The 15,509-nt window shown below is 49.3% G+C and overlaps 2 protein-coding genes across 7 annotated transcripts in view; one reads left to right on the top strand and one right to left on the bottom strand.

Moving 5' to 3' along the window:
* The window catches only part of LOC138841233 (cation channel sperm-associated auxiliary subunit epsilon-like), a 73,114-nt gene extending 67,763 nt beyond the window's left edge, over nt 1–5,351 (bottom strand). For all 4 annotated transcript variants that reach the window (XM_070041943.1, XM_070041944.1, XM_070041946.1 and 1 more), the window contains exons 1-4: nt 5,285–5,351; nt 4,374–4,422; nt 2,480–2,553; nt 1,726–1,795 (exon numbers count right to left, since the gene is read on the bottom strand). In XM_070041943.1, coding sequence (XP_069898044.1) covers nt 1,726–1,795; nt 2,480–2,553; nt 4,374–4,422; nt 5,285–5,349 — 258 coding nt within the window. In that variant the 5' untranslated portion in view covers nt 5,350–5,351. The remainder of the gene's footprint in view (nt 1–1,725; nt 1,796–2,479; nt 2,554–4,373; nt 4,423–5,284) is intronic.
* Nucleotides 5,352–7,665: 2,314 nt separating this feature from the next.
* The window catches only part of LOC138841231 (adenylosuccinate synthetase isozyme 2), a 37,982-nt gene continuing 30,138 nt past the window's right edge, over nt 7,666–15,509 (top strand). For all 3 annotated transcript variants that reach the window (XM_070041936.1, XM_070041935.1, XM_070041937.1), the window contains exon 1: nt 7,666–7,957. In XM_070041936.1, coding sequence (XP_069898037.1) covers nt 7,772–7,957 — 186 coding nt within the window. In that variant the 5' untranslated portion in view covers nt 7,666–7,771. The remainder of the gene's footprint in view (nt 7,958–15,509) is intronic.

Genomic DNA, 15,509 nt, shown 5'->3' with positions numbered 1-15,509 from the left:
ACTCACAGATGCAACGCACCACATATGTTTTCTTGAATGGAAGAAAATCAAGTAGAGGAAGAAACAAAAAATTGCTTTTAACCCTAGGTATTGCCATCAAGTATAGACATCGACCTGAAAGTATGAATAAATGAGGCACTGGCTGTGGGCGCTCCTGTTGATACCACCTGGGGATTGTGGATCCTTTTCTCTATTAAATAAAGAATTACGACAATGCAGGAAAAGTGGGAGCATCTATATAATCCCAACAATTTAGGAGGTGGAAATAGGGGGATCATGGCTTGAGGCCAATCTATGCAAAACCTAGCAAGACCTATCCCCACAGCAAGCTGGAGGCAGTAGTATACACTTGTGGTCCCAGCTACACAGGGGCAGAGGCAGAAGGATTCTTTGTTTTTTTTTTTTTGGGGGGGGGTCTGGTCGTGGGGCCTGAACTCTGGGTCTGGGCGCTGTCCCTCAGCCCTTCAGCTCAAGGCTAGCGCTCTACCACTTGAGCCACAGCACCACTTCCAGCTTTTTTCTTTTTGCTTATGTGGTGCTGAGGAATCGAACCCAGGGCCTCAGGCACGCAAGGCAAGCGCTCTACCACTGAGCCACCTTCCCAGCCCCGGCAGGAGGATTCTTATTCCAAGATTGGTCTGGGCAAAACGACGATACTGTTTTGAAAAATAAAAGCAATGGGGGTCTAGCTCGAGTGGTAGAATGCTTGTCAGCACCAGGCTTTGAATTCAATCCGTAATACTGCAAACAACAATAACAACAAAGCAAAACCAGATCAGGCGTGCTGACTCATGCCCGCAACCCTAAAATTCAGGAGGTGAAGATCAGGAAGACTGTGGTTCAAGGCCAGCCCAGGGAAGAAATTTACAAGATTCCCATCTCAACCAATACAAAGCTGGGCAGGGTAGTGAACGCCTGTCATTCCCAGATCCATGGGAAGCCTTAATAGGAGTATCATCGTCCAGGTCAACAAAAAATGAGACCCTATTCAAAAATAATAAAGCATCGGGCACTGGTGTACGCCTGTAATCCTATCTCTGACTATCTCTAATCCTATCTCTAACTGACCACAAAAGGCTGGAAGCAGAGGAATGGCCCCAATGATAGAGCACAAGCAACAAGTGAAAAACCCAAGAGAGGGGTGAGGCCCACAGTTCAAACCTCAGAACCGGCAAAAATACAATTATTAATAGTAGTAATAGTGGAAGTAATAAGAGGTTAGTGTCATGGCTCAAGTGGTAGAGTACCTGCTTAGCAAGAACAAACCCCTAGACAACCAAAAAGCAAATTACAAAAAAACCCAAACCACAGAACAGCACACTGACAACTTTCAAATAATTAATTATTATTACTGTTATTGTTATTTTTGGTGCCAGTCCTGGAGCTTGGGCTCAGGACCTGGGTGCTGTTGCTGAGCTTTTGTGCTCAAGGCTAGTGCTGCCACTTGAGTCACAGGACACTTCCAGCTTTTTCTATGACTAATTGGAGATAATTGGCTTTTCTGCCTGGTCTGGCTTTGAATAGCGATCCTCAGAGCTCAGCCTCCTGTGTAGCTAGGATTACAGGCCTGAACCACCAGCAGCCAGCTTAAACAATTATTATTTATAGTTATAGTTAATACTATTTAAGAACATATTAAATTATGTTGAAGAGCTCAAAAGAAAGGCAAAAGGATGATTAAGCAAGAATGAACCAATAAATTATAAATCACTAAAATCAACTTACCGGGCCTGTAACTATTGGTTTTATAATCTGAACACCAGGAATGGGACAACGCAATTCTGTTGTGGGTGCGCTAATGTGGAGAAAGAACAGGAAAGCAGTAACTAGAGATGCATATGAGGTGAATAAACACTCTCCCACGCCGTGTGTGTGTGTGTGTGTGTGTGTGTGTGTGTGTGTGTGTGTGTGTGTGTGTGTGTGTGTGTGTGTGTGTGTGTGTGTGTGTGTGTGTGTGTGTGTGTGTGTGTGTGTGTGTGTGTGTGTGTGTGTGTGTGTGTGTGTGTGTGTGTGTGCATGCCTAGCTTTCCCACTATTTTTTTTTTTTTTGGGTCCAGTCATGGGGCCTGAACTCTGGGCCTGGGTGCTGTCCCTCAGCTCTTCAGCTCAAGGCTAGTGCTCTACCACTTGAGCCACAGCGCCACTTCCGGCTTTTTTCTTTTTGCTTATGTGGTGCTGAGGAATGGAACCCAGGGCCTCATGCATGCAAGGCAAGCGTTCTACCACTGAGCCACCTTCCCAGCCCCTCCCACTGTTTTTAAATTTAAAACCTTCAATTGTATTCTAATAGGAGAAAATTTTATAATAATATTTTACTTCTATTTTAAAGTGATTTTTGTCTTTCCTTCCACATCTGTTTAATGGAAGGAAATTTATCCTATGTCACAGCTTTAATTCTGAATGTCTAGACTGTGTGAGTGTTTTTTTACTTGCAGGTGTAGATATAGACGTGTGTAGATCTTTGTGGTGAAAACAGTACCTTTTATCTTGGATAATGCAAGCTGCTGGCACACTCCACTCAGAAAATGCTGTTCCTTCATACTCTAATTTAATCTACAAAAGGAAGGAAAGGAGCCCAGATGGAAAATCTCTTTAAAAGCGGTAGGTGAATGCTCATATGCAACACTCACAGCAGCCTCAAAGCAGAAACAGCTCAAATGCCTGTTACTGATGAAAGGGTAAATACATGGGAAATTCAAATGCTGGAATAGTATTCAGTCATTAAAAAGGAATGAGGAGCAGATTTGTGCTAAACCAGGGTTGAACCTTGCGGACATTATGCTCAGGGAAAGCAGCCAGGCACCCAGGACCACACCCTGCAGGGCTCTTGCTATGAAATATCCCACACAGGCCCATCCATCCGGACAAAAGGGGATCTGTGGTTGGCTGGGGCTGGAGGGGGAATAAGATTGATGAACTTGTTCCCTATAAAAGTGAGGGTGCTGGCTGCGACTGGTGAATAGCATAAAATGACTCAACCGTACGCTTAAAGAAGCAGCTGTGCTTCAAAATGTTCCCCTCAGGGCTGGGATGTAGCTCAGTGGCAAAGCGCTTGCCTAGCAAGTGCAACGTCCTGGGTTCGATCCCCAGTACCAAAAAAGAAAAGACCAAAAAAAAAAAATACAGTTAAAAAAAAAAAAACCCAAACAAAATGTTCCCCTCAGCACTCAGTTCTACAGTTCAGTTTTCTGGTTATTGATTGAAATCCAGTTTTTTTCAAAGCTGTACAAAGTCATATGACAAAGGAATCACAACTTCCGGAGACATTCCTCTCTCCAAAAGTGGTTAAGCTTTTTTTTTTTTTTTTGCCTGTCTTGGGGTTTGAACTTGGGGCCCGTCCCTGAGCTGTTTTTTCTTCTTCTTTTTTTTTTTTTTCCAGCAGGCAGAAAAACTCGTTTATTAACAGAGAGCAGCCCCTTTTAAAGACAAAAAGGGTGGGTGGTATGGTAAGGGAGGAAGAGGAACCAATCACTGTCAAGGTCACACCCTATCATTCACCTGAACCTTCACGGGCTGGTTAGGTACTGATCAGAAGATCAATTGGGGTCTGCCCACTCTACTCTCTCCCAGAGCCATCTTGGCTGGCCATGTGCTCTTCAGTAACCTGAGCTGTTTTTTTTTTTTTTTTATTTAATTTAATTTTATTTGAGAACATACTGTACAGAGGGGCTACAATTACATGGGCAGGATAATGCATACATTTCTTACCAAGCATTGCAGCCTCCTCCTTTGTTTACCCTTCACCTCCCTTCCCAGCCTCCCCCCTCCCCCCACCCTTGAGCTGTTTTTTCATGTGAGCCACAGCGCCACTTCTGGCTTTTTCTGTTTATGTGTTGCTGAAGCATAGAACCCAGGGCCTTATGCATGTGAGGCAAGCACTCTACCACTGAGCCACCTTTCCAGCCCAAAGTTGATAAGCTTTTAAAACTTTTTCTTCAGTTGATGCTAAGGATTGATGCAGGCCTCACACACAAGAAGACCATGCTCTACCACTGCGTCACATCCCAGGCCAAACGCATGTCCCATTCTACTTCCAACAATCATCTACCAGTCTCCTGGAGACTGGTACTCAGGGAGGTCTGGGGACCAGGCGAAAAGCCACTTTAAATTCAGATGCCATTATTTACCTATCACTGTCAATCAGCAGGACTTTATTGCTTTTATTTCTAGAGCTACTTCCTGGTTCCCTTCTTTCCCCCTTCTGACAAGTCCTGGCCCATTTTCTAACATCTCCTGCCCTCTAATCAGCTGGAGTTGGATCCCGCTTTCACTCTCTAACATCTGTAAACGTACATAGATATACTGATTTTCTTTTTAGATTATAAATGATTATAATGCCCGCTGTTTCATAGATTTGCTCATTCAACACTTACAGCACTTCTGGTGCTAAAAATGCGATAGTCTGGGCTGTTACAGGAATACCTGCAGAGAAAAGGGCAAATATGGAAATATTAACAGTGTGCTCTCCTCCAAAGGAAAGGGACTGTGTGGCTGGTACCCCACTTCCTGGGAAGGGGACCCCTCCCTCCCTGTACTGTGTTAGGGTTGGCTCACTACAGTAAGTTACTAAGTGACATAGGAAGTAGACCGTTGAAGATATTGTCTCTGGTTCTTTCATTTATAACCTAAGTTAACATGAAAATTAATAAGATTAGAAAGAACTCGTTTTTATTACTCAGAACCCTGAAGATTTCAGAGTCCATGATCATCTTGAACTATTATCTAAGGAAACCCCCTCCGGAGTCCCCCCAATCTTCATCTCTCTCAGTGCAGGTTCTGGGGCTTGAACTCAGGGCCTGGGCATTGTTCCTAAGCCTTTTTTTGGACTCAAGGCTGGTGTTCTACCACTTGAGCCACAGCTCCACTGCCAGCCCCCCCCTCCACTGCCAGCGGGCTCCCCCCCCCCCCGCCCCCCTTTGGTGATGGTGCTCAATTGGAGCTAGAGGTTTCAAGGCCTTCCCTGCCCGGGCTGGCTGCAGCTGGTGCCGGGTTAAATGCAGCGCGCGGCCACGGCGCGGCGCCATTCCCACGCGGGGCGGGCATCCGGCGCGGCCTGGACGCCGGGACCAGCGCGGCCCAGGCTGGCCGGCGCGGGTGCGTCTGGGGTCGCTGGTGCTCACACACACACTGGGGTCGCAGGCCGGCTCCGCCATCGCCCACACCCTCCCCGGCATCTCTGTTTTAGGTCGTTTGACGTCTCCTCCGCGGTCCGGCCGCGGGCGGCCTCCACGCACGCGGGGATCGGGGCGCGGGGCGCCGGGAGCCGGGAGCCGGGGCGCCCTACCTCCACAAGGCCGAGCCGCAGCAGCTCAGCCACCACAGCAGCGCCGCCACGGCCCCGGCAGACATGGCGCCGGCCGCCCAACAGCCCAGCCCGCCGCCCGGGCCCGCGCCCGCGCCGCGCACGCGCCGCCCTCACCAGGCGCGCCTCCCTCGTCGGGCACGCGCGTCCTCTCCGTGCACGTGTGTTCTCCCGCCTCGGACACGTGTCCTCTCCTGGCACGCGTCTTCTCCACGCACGCGCGTCCCTTCCCCTTCTCCATCGGCACGCGTGTCCCCCGTGCGTCCCCCCCACTCTCCGCGGGCGCGCGCCCCGGGGTAGGAGGGAGGGGAGGGGAGGGAGGAAAGTTCGAACCCGGCTGTGGGGACGAGAGAGCAAAACCGCTTCCAAAACCCGGCGCAGCGCGCATCCGCGAGGCCATGCACACACGGGCACGGCGCACGCCCCGCGGGTGTGCACACACGGGCACGGCGCACGCCCCGCGAGTGTGCAAGCACGGGCACAGCGCACGCCCCGCGGGTGTGCACACACGGGCACGGCGCACGCCCCGCGAGGCCGTGAAAATACACGGGCACGGCGCACGCCCCGCGAGTGTGCACACGCGGGCACGGCGCACGCCCCGCGAGTGTGCAAGCACGGGCACGGCGCACGCCCCGCGGGTGTGCACACACGGGCACGGCGCACGCCCCGCGAGGCCGTGAAAATACACGGGCACCGCGTACGCCCCGCGAGTGTGCACACACAGGCACGGTAGATGTAGCTTACATTGTATTGCCAGAAAAAGCCTAAAAAGTGACCTCTGGTGTTCAAACAAAAAGGAAACCTCGAGCTCACGGGCCAGCCCTCATCACGTCAGCTATCGTCACTTTTTACCACTCATTTCTAACTCGAAAATAACTAGGGCAAGCCAGGTCTGGTAGGCCCGCCTGTAGTCCTAGACTCAGGAGGCTGGAAAGTTCATGAGATTATCTGCAATTAACCATGCTCACAAATAATGCTCTCCCAAGTACCTCCGCAGTCACAATGATAGACGCGAAAACGAAGATTTGTCTCGGCCAGGCAAACTTGTCTTCTGTTCCATCAACCCAAAGTCTGGCAAGCCAGCACACAGAGCAGGCCGTCAGCTCAGGTGTTTACCCCTAGCAGCAGGTGCTGCCCCTCTGCTCAGACTGGCTGAGCTCAGGTTCACAATCTGCTCAGAATTGGCTAGTCAGAATAGGGTAAAACAGATACAAAGGTGAAAAGTTCACAGGTAATCTTAAAATATTTCCACACTCTCAGCTATTTCTTGAACAGTTTGGGGTATGCTGTAATTCCATCTTGAAAATAAACTAGTTTAAGACAAAACCTTATGGGCTGGGAAGGTGGCTCAGTGGTAGAGGGCTTGCCTTGCATGCCTGAGGCCCTGGATTCGATTCCTCAGCACCACATAAGCAAAAAGTGGTGCTGTGGCTCAAGTGGTAGAGCGCTAGCCTTGAGCAAAAGCAGCTCAGGGAGAGTGCCCAGGCCCTGCGTTCAAGCCCCAGGACTGGCAGAAAAACAAAACAACAAAAACCACCAAGTGAAGCTGGGTGCTGATGACTAGCTACTCAGGAAGCTGAGGTCTCAAGACGGTGGCTCAAAGCCAGCTGGGTAGGAAAGTCCGCATGGAGCTGCGGCTCATGTGGTAGTAGTGTCAGCCTTGAGCAAGAAGCTCAGGGACAGCGCCCAGGCCCCGAGTGGAAGCCCCACCACCAGCACACGCAATAGGATTAATAACGGCACCAATGAGAGCAAGTGACCCACAGAACCTACACGCCACAGGGAGCGGCCCTGTTCCCCTCCTGCCTGAGCCTCGCTGGGAGTGGGATGACAAGGATTAGCCCCTTATATTCTAGTGTCCTCGTCCTGTGTCGTTTCACCCTTAACTTTGCCCTTCTAATGCCCGTCACCGGCTCTGATCCTAGTTCCAGACCTTTCATTTTCAATTCTAAACTCGGGAGGTTCTGAAGCACTTCTGCTAGTATTCTGTACACGCGGTCGGGCTCCTGAATAAATCAAACACCCAACGCAAGGATTCTTTTCAGGGGCGGAAACCTGCAGACAGCCCGCTTCGAAGCACCGCGGCGCCGCCGCGCGCAGAGCGGTGCACGCCGGGAGTTGTAGTCCCTCACGCCCCCCACATCCGCCCGCGCCTCCCGGGTTTAAAGGCGGGTGGGCGGGGCGTGCCCGGAGGCGGGGTTCGCGCCAGGGGAGGGGGCGTGGCCTCGCCGCGGGCGGCGGCGGCGGCCGTTGAGGCGTCCGGGGCCTGGGCCTGCGGGCGGCGCTGCCGGGAGCGGCCTGCGCGGGGCGGTGTGGATCCCGCCGGGCCCGGGCCGCCCCCGCCGCGCCGCGGGGCGGGGCCGGCCTCGGGTTCTTCCCCTGCATGTGGCTGGCGGGCGCCGCGCAGTCCGGCCCGCGCGCTCTCGGTGGCCGCGCCCGCTTCCGCCTCAGCTCTAGCGCACCGGGGCCATGTCGCTCGCCAGCGCCAACCCCGCGGCGTCCTTCCTGCCGAACGGCGACTGCGGCCGCCCGGCGGCGGCGCGGCGCGCGGGCAACCGGGTGACGGTGGTGCTGGGCGCGCAGTGGGGCGACGAGGGCAAGGGGAAGGTGGTGGACCTGCTGGCGCAGGACGCCGACATCGTGTGCCGCTGCCAGGTGAGGCGCCCAGGCGCCGGGCCGCGCGGGCCGCCGGCCGCCCGGTGTCACCTTGGGCGTCCCGGGCGCGGGCGGCGGCGCCCCGGGAGGCGGCGGGCGGGCGCGGACTCCGGGGCGGGCGCGGGCGGCTCCGCCCGGGCGCGGTGGGGCGCGGTCCGGACCTGGAGCCGAGCGCACCGCCCGGGGCCTGCTCGCCGCCCGGGGCGTGGCCGGAGCACGGGGTGCCGGAGGCCCCGCATCCTGCGGGGGGCGGCGGCGGCGGCGGCGGTGGCGGGAGGGCGGGCGGGCGGGCGGGCGGGCTCGGGCCACGCCCCGGCGTGCGGGCTCGCCGCCCCTCCACCTGCGGGCCTCCCCCGCCGCCGGGCCTGTTGACATCCGAACCCCCCGCGGGGCTCCGCGATCCCGTGGGCCCGCCGAGTCGTGGGGGACGGGCTCGGTCCCCGAGGAGCCGCACGTCGGTTCCCGGGCACCAAATTGGACATTGAGCGGTGTCGCTGCCGGTTCCATTAGAAAGTTCACTTTCGGGAAATGGAGCGCGGAGGCACTTCCTCCCGCAGACACGTGGTTTTCGGGGTGCGACTTGTGTGTGTGTCGCTTCCTTTGAGGCGGCCTCGCGCGAGGCCTTGGGAAAAGGCTCCCCCCGGCCCAGCGCCCGGGTGGAGGACGCGTGCGTGGGCCACGTGACGAGGCCCCCCGAGGGTGCCCCGCGAGTTCGTGTCCAGGCCCCCGGGACCGGAAGCTTTCTACCTTCAGCTGAATGTCATTTAAGCACTGTGAAACAAATTACAGGCAGCTCTGTGAAAGGGAAATGCAAATGGCCTCCAAATTCACTTGGTTTTTCTTATTTTTCTTTTTCCTTCTTCATTTTCTTGTCTTTTTGTGCCTGAATGCGGAAATTCACATCCCTGAGCCATCAGCTAGAACACCTTACCACACACTTAACGATTGAACCCTTACCACCTGTGTGGCAGCACACACTTAATGACTGAACCCTGATTGAACCCTGCCCCTACTGCTGTAGGAACTGTTCAGACCGGTCTTCACCTGCTTCTTCTTTTCCAGGGAAGACTCAGAAGCATGCCTAACTCTAGTTGGGTAGGAGAGGTTGAGGCTGTTTGTCTCTTTGTCCTTGACATCCCCTGTACTTAGAAACAGTAGCCCTTAAGCAGAGGGTGAGCTATGTGGGTTCTGCGGATTGAGCAGTGTAGCCATTTGTAGCATTCATTCCAAAACACCCTCACTTATAATGTTTCCTTGAAAGTGGATTGATGTTGGTTTGTAGACAAGCCGTGTTACTATGTTACCAAGAATGTCTTTGTGTGTGTGTGTGTGTGTGTGTGTGTGTGTGTGTGTGTGTGTGTCAGTTGTGGGGCCTGAGTTCTTCAGCTGAAGGCTAGCGCTCTGCCACTTGAGCCACAGCGCCACTTCTGGCTTTTTCTGCTTACCTGGCGCTGAGGAATTGAACCCAGGGACTCTTGCATGCAAGGAAAGTGCTCTACCACTGAGCTACCTTCCCAGCCCCTTCCCTGTGAGACTTTTTTTTTTGGTGGTCGTGATGCCTGAACTCTGGGCCTGGGCACTGTCTCTCAGCTCTTAAGCTCAAGGCTAAAACCCTACCACTTGAGCCACAGCGCCACTTCCAGCTTTTTTTTCTGCTTATGTGGTGCTGAGGAATCGAACCCAGGGCCTCATGCATGCGAGGCAAGCACTCTTACACTGAGCCACTTTCCCGGTCCCACCAAGACTGTCTTAAGGGAGGTCTTCCACCCTTCTGATCTGATGCCTTTGGAAAGTCTACAATGTGATTGAGAAGGAGCCAGGTTTGACATTGGAATGTTAGTTGAAGGTAATGGAGAGAGTAAATGATCTGACCTGTTAGCTGACTTCCTCACTTGTAAACTGCTTCCTTATCTGGTATATAATCTTCCTTATGTAATCCTTGGGCCTTATATAATTCTTACTAGACTCCTTAGTCATGAGTAGCTGAGGAATAGATAGAAGCTTGTCTTGTGATTCATGTGAATAACTTGGCATCTGCTTACTGAAGTTATCCTTAGTTGTAAAGTTGAAAACTGGAATGTTCAACTGCTATAATGACTCTGTATGGAAAGGAGAAGAAAGTCAGGTCTAAGGAAAGGCATTATTAGCTTGGCTTTCTTGGTACAGATGTTTCAAGTTTATTAAGTGGAAATACGTCCTCTGTTGGAGGACATATACATTGATTTTTTTTTTAAATTATGTTTTTTTTTGTTTGTTTTTTATTTTTCTTGTCGGTCGTGGGGCTTGAACTCTGGGCCTGGGCACTGTCCCTCAGCTCTTCAGCTCAAGGCGAGCGCTCTACCACTTGAGCTACAGCGCCACTTCCATATACATTGATTTTTGTCATATTCAAGCAATGAACTTAAGTTTTATTTCTCCAGAACCTAAGCATCATTTCCCAAAAGTGATATACAATGATGTATCCATATTCTAAAAGTAAAAGGATAAAATATTTTTTTCTCAATATGAGATATTGAAATGTAGTTTTAAAAAGACAAATCTAACATAAACTAGTCATTTTCCACCAGAATGCCTGTCTGGAAGGAATATTTGCAGAGTTTAAGGCATTTTCACCGTAAGGCCTGTGTCTTTCAGATTCTGGACTTACGTGGAGGCATTTATAGCTTCCTATAGATCCTTATGTCAGTATGTAGGCCTTGGAATAAAGGGCAATGACTACCGATGGCATTCAGATTAATGACCTTTAAGACCAGAGACCTACAGGAGCATCAAGTACATACTGGGCCCACAGTCCAGTGGACGTAAACAAGTGCTGACAAGGCAGGGCTGGAGAATGGTGCTAGGACAGGTTTTTCAAGGGTTCCAAAGTGGAAACAAGAGGCCCTTTTCAGGCCACACAAAAGTTGTTTCCTTAGGAAATCTAGCGATATTTCTCCAAATCCTCTCAAAGTAAAAATACCTGTGTTTCTTCTATTTTGTTGACTAGCAACTATAGACATTTTAACTGTGGTTGTTTGTACCAGGCTTTAAGAAAGGGCTTCTTTATTCTTGGAGAAAGAGAGTTTGGTGGTCTTGGTGACAAGACAGCAAACATTCACTGGCTCAAGAGCTGGAAATCCTAGAGTAGTAATCCCTTTCTTTGTGGTCTGTCCGTATCTCCCCTTCTCCCCCCCCCCCCCCCCAGTCCTGGGGTTTAAACTCCAGGCCTAGGTACTGTCCTGAGCTTTTTTTGATCAAGGCTACCACTCTACCACTTGAGCCACAGCCCCCGCTTTTGGCTTATGTGGTACTGAGGGAGGAATCACACCCAGGGCTTCATGCATGCTAGGCAAGCACTCTACAACTAAGCCCCATTCCCAGCCCCATTCCCCCATGGTTTTAAAGTAATACAAAGTATGAATTAAAATTGTAAAGTACATCCTACTGCTTGCTGTATATGAAAACTTACCACAAAAATAAAATGAACCAGGCACCGGTGGCTAATGCCTACAATCCTAGCTATACAAGGAGGCCTGAGATCTGAGTATCATGGTTCAAAGCCAGCCCAAGCGGGAAAGTCTGAGATCCTTCTCTCTAGTTAATTACCAAAATAAAGCTGGAAGTAGAGCTGTGGTTCAAGTGATAGAGCTCTAGCCTTGAGCTAAAAGCGTTCAGATAATGCCATGCCCTGAGTTCAAGCCCCAGGACTGGCAACAAAATAAAAAAGGAAAATGGCTACTAAATATTAACATTCCATCATCCTTTCCCTCCCTGAGACCTCTTCTTGCCTGATAGGAAGATACTTTACCACTAAAGCACACCTCTAGGCTTGCTTTTGCTAGTTACTTTGGAGATGGAGTCTAGGGAACTTTTCTGTCTAGGTTGGCCTTTAACTGTGTATGGTCCTTTTGTCTCTAGTAGCTTGGGTTACTGACCTAAGCCACTGGTGCCTGGCTATCATCACTTCCAGAAGCATGAGTTTTTAAGTGATGCACAACAATCTTAGTGGTGTCTAACGCAATTTTGTTCTGATTCTCAGTTTGGCAGGAATGAGTGGGTTGGGTTGGTTGGATAGATTCAGGTATCTAGAAATAACTGCCTAGAACAGATCTTGAGTGATCCAGTAAATTGGTAGGTACATAATAGGTTACTATAATTGGATACAAATTTAACTATATTATCTCTTGGGAAATGTCAGGTTTTGACATAAAAGATAAGTGATTATTTGAATTCCTTTATTGGAAAAGATATGTTAAAGTCCTTCCTCTTACCTGGAGACAGCAGTGAAAGGAATAGTGAAGGAAAGGGGGTAGCAAGTCTGCTCTGGCGCCATGAGAATGAGGGACGATATTTAATTCAGTATAATCAAATTTCTTAAAAAACATGATGCCCTATGAAGTTTCCGGAAGAGGGTGTGTGTGTGTGTGTGTGTGTGTGTGTGTGTGTGTGTGTGTGTGTGTGTGTGTGTGTGTGTGTGTGTGTGTGTGTGTGTGTGTGTGTGTGTGTGTGTGTGTGTGTGTGTGTGTGTGTGTGTGTGTGTGTGTGTGTGTGTGTGTGTGTGTGTGTGTGTGTGTGTGTGTGTGTGTGTGTGTGTTTTCTGGAAGAGGGGTGTGTGTGATGCCCTATGAAGTTTCCGGAAGAGGGGTGTGTGTGTGTGTGTGTGTGTTCTGGGCCTAGGCCCTGTCCTTCAGCTCAAGGCGAGCGCTCTACTGCTTGAGCCACATGATGCCCTATGAAGTTTCCGAGAGAGAGAGAGAGAGAGAGAGAGAGAGAGAGAGAGAGAGAGAGAGAGAGAGAGAGAGAGAGAGAGAGAGAGAGAGAGAGAGAGAGAGAGAGAGAGAGAGAGAGAGAGAGAGAGAGTGTGTGTGTGTGTGTGTGTGTGTGTGGTTTCCGGAAGAGGGGTGTGTGTGTTCTGGGCCTAGGCCCTGTCCTTCAGCTCAAGGCGAGCGCTCTACTGCTTGAGCCACAGTGCCACTTCTGGTTTTCTAGTGGTTTATTGGAGATAAGAGTCTCATGGACTTTCCTGCCCAAGTCTGGGCTGGCTTTGAATCACAATCCTCAGATCTCAGACTCTTGAGTAGCTAGGATTGCAGGTGTGAGCCACCAGCACCCGGCCAGAAGTAGGGTTTTTACGTCTAGCTTTTAAAATCCTTTAAATCATAAAACCTTTATCTTTGACTTTTGATCTCCAGTTCAAGTTCATCATGTTTTTAAGAAAATATCTTTATTTTCTAGTTGAAGGAATTCTTTTTGTGTGTACAGTTCTGGGGCCTAGGTGCTGTGCCCAAGCTTTGTTCTCCGCTAGTCCTCTACCACCTGAGCCATAGCTCCTTAGGTAAAGTTTTATAAAGCATTTACAAAGAACTTCATAACATCATTCGTTTTTACTTTCCTCCCCTTACATGTCTCCATTCTCCTATCTGTGACATGGTTTAGTGAGTGTGTATGTGATGTTTAAGTTTGTACCCAAGAGTCTAAAGCATCTTCATTAGAAACCTAAGCTCCTCTAAGGCAAGACCTCTTCACCTGTCAGTGAGTTGTTTCAAAATACTGAGGCTGTCATCATTTGTGATATAATGATATAAGTAAAGGGAACTAGGTATCTTTATACCTTTCAAAGGTTGCTGATCATCCACTTGTCTTTGCTAAAAAGGAGTTTAAATACCTTTATTTTTCTCTACCCTATCTAATGATTTGATCAATGTACTGGTAGTAACCTGGTCTACTTTAGATTCACAAACATTGCAATTATATGAACACTTTCAAAAAAGAGCAGTTAACTTATAAGTACTTTATTGGTGTAATTTGACAAATGTATTAGTTTTGGTGAATAGTGAAATGTTTCATCTTGAAAGGGAAAGATCCAGAAAGCAGCATTGATAATGAGCAATGACTCGGAAGAATGTTAGCTTCTTAAGAGCTTGAACACTCTAGACAAGAAATAACACCCTTTTGTTGCCTCGTAGTTCAGGGCAAGGGGCTGCAGTAATCCACAGTGGTGACTCTGACCTCTGATTGGAGTTCCTTTGAGCTCTATGATTACAGTGGTCATGTATTCAGAACACACAGGACAGAGAAGACCCTCGGTTTTAGTGGCCTACGTAGCCTGAGTGATGGCTCTGGGCCCTGTGCATGAAACCCTCAACCCTTAACACTTGACACTGTGGCTAGATGTGCTTTTGTTTTCTTTGTTATTATTGTTGTTGTCCTTAAGTAGTTGAACAAAGGGGTTGTACTTTCATCAGTCATGTTATGAGTACAGTGCTTCTTGGTCAATGTCACCCCTTCCTTCAGTAAGGGATAATCTTGTATCTCTGGACTGTTCTGCAGGGTTTGAGGTTTGAAGAGGGAGTGGTTTGGGGGAAGGACAAGAAAGGCCTTATAGCAAAGTTGGGAGTTTTGCAGACTGATTTTATTTCCTTACACTTTTTCCCATAAACTTCTCCAGTACCCGTGGAACTTCATAATTACTCTAACACATATCAATAATTTTTCTATTTGAGTTTTTTTTTGTGTAGAATTGGTTCTATGGAGTATGGAAATAAAATGCAAAATAACTGCCTTCAATTTAACATTAAATTAGGAGGAAATGAGTATGTAAACTGAACAATTACAAAGTGACTAAGAACTATCATGTCCTGCAAATGCTATTTTAAGGTACTGTCCTTGACAACATAAAATATTACTAAGATTGTAGCATGTAATACTAATGATGTGTTTGTATTCAGTCAGCACTTCAATAAGATGTGAAGTCAGAAAACCAGCTATAGCCACACTGTGTTGCAGTGAATTTATTTTGTGAGTCATGTGTGGGATTTGTTTGGTGGAAGTGAGTGTGGCCAGCAGCAAGGTTGCTCCTGGCATTCAGCGGCCAAACGGGCAGCTTGGTTTTCTGCTGGGCATCTGGCATATTGGAAAGCTTTGCTTTGCTCTCTTCTAGCATATATGACCTCCCCCCTGGCAGTTCAGTGCATCTGAGGGCAAGTGTCTGAGCTCTGAGAATGAATTGCATATTCTACAGAAAACTTTGTTTTGCTATCTCCTAACATACGTGATCTTTCCCTCTGACAGTTTAATGCATTTGATGACAATTGTCCAAATTTGTGGGTGAATTGTGCCTATCCTATACAGACTGTAATATTTTAGGTTAACATCTAACTAGATACTTAAATTTTGTTGTTGTTGTTGTTGTTGGTCGTGGGGCTTGAACTCTGGGCTTGGGCCCTGTCTCTCAGCTCTTCAACTCCGCTCTATTGCTTGAGCCACAGCGCCACTTCCAGTTTTCTAGTGGTTTATTGGAGATAAGAGTGTCATGGAGTTTCCTGCCCTGGCTGGCTTTGAACTGGGATCCTCAGATCTCAGCCTCTTGAGTAGCTAGGATTACAGGCGTGAGCCACCAGCGCCGGGCATATACTTCAAATGTGAATCATCATTTGTTTCATTTTATGAAATACGACTGTACTAAAAGCTTATATGTATGATTACCTTATCAAGAAATTCCATATGTATAGCTGCTCCACCTCAGGACCCTTCTGCAGGGTCCTGTTTCAGGACATACAACTGTGAAAATCAG

The sequence above is a fragment of the Dipodomys merriami genome, unplaced genomic scaffold, assembly GCF_024711535.1.
Source record: "Dipodomys merriami isolate MVZ:Mamm:240054 unplaced genomic scaffold, mDipMer1.0.p SCAF_31, whole genome shotgun sequence".
Taxonomy (NCBI): domain Eukaryota; kingdom Metazoa; phylum Chordata; class Mammalia; order Rodentia; family Heteromyidae; genus Dipodomys; species Dipodomys merriami.
Note: the sequence above shows the minus strand (reverse complement) of the source record. Positions and strands in the feature narration are given on the sequence as shown.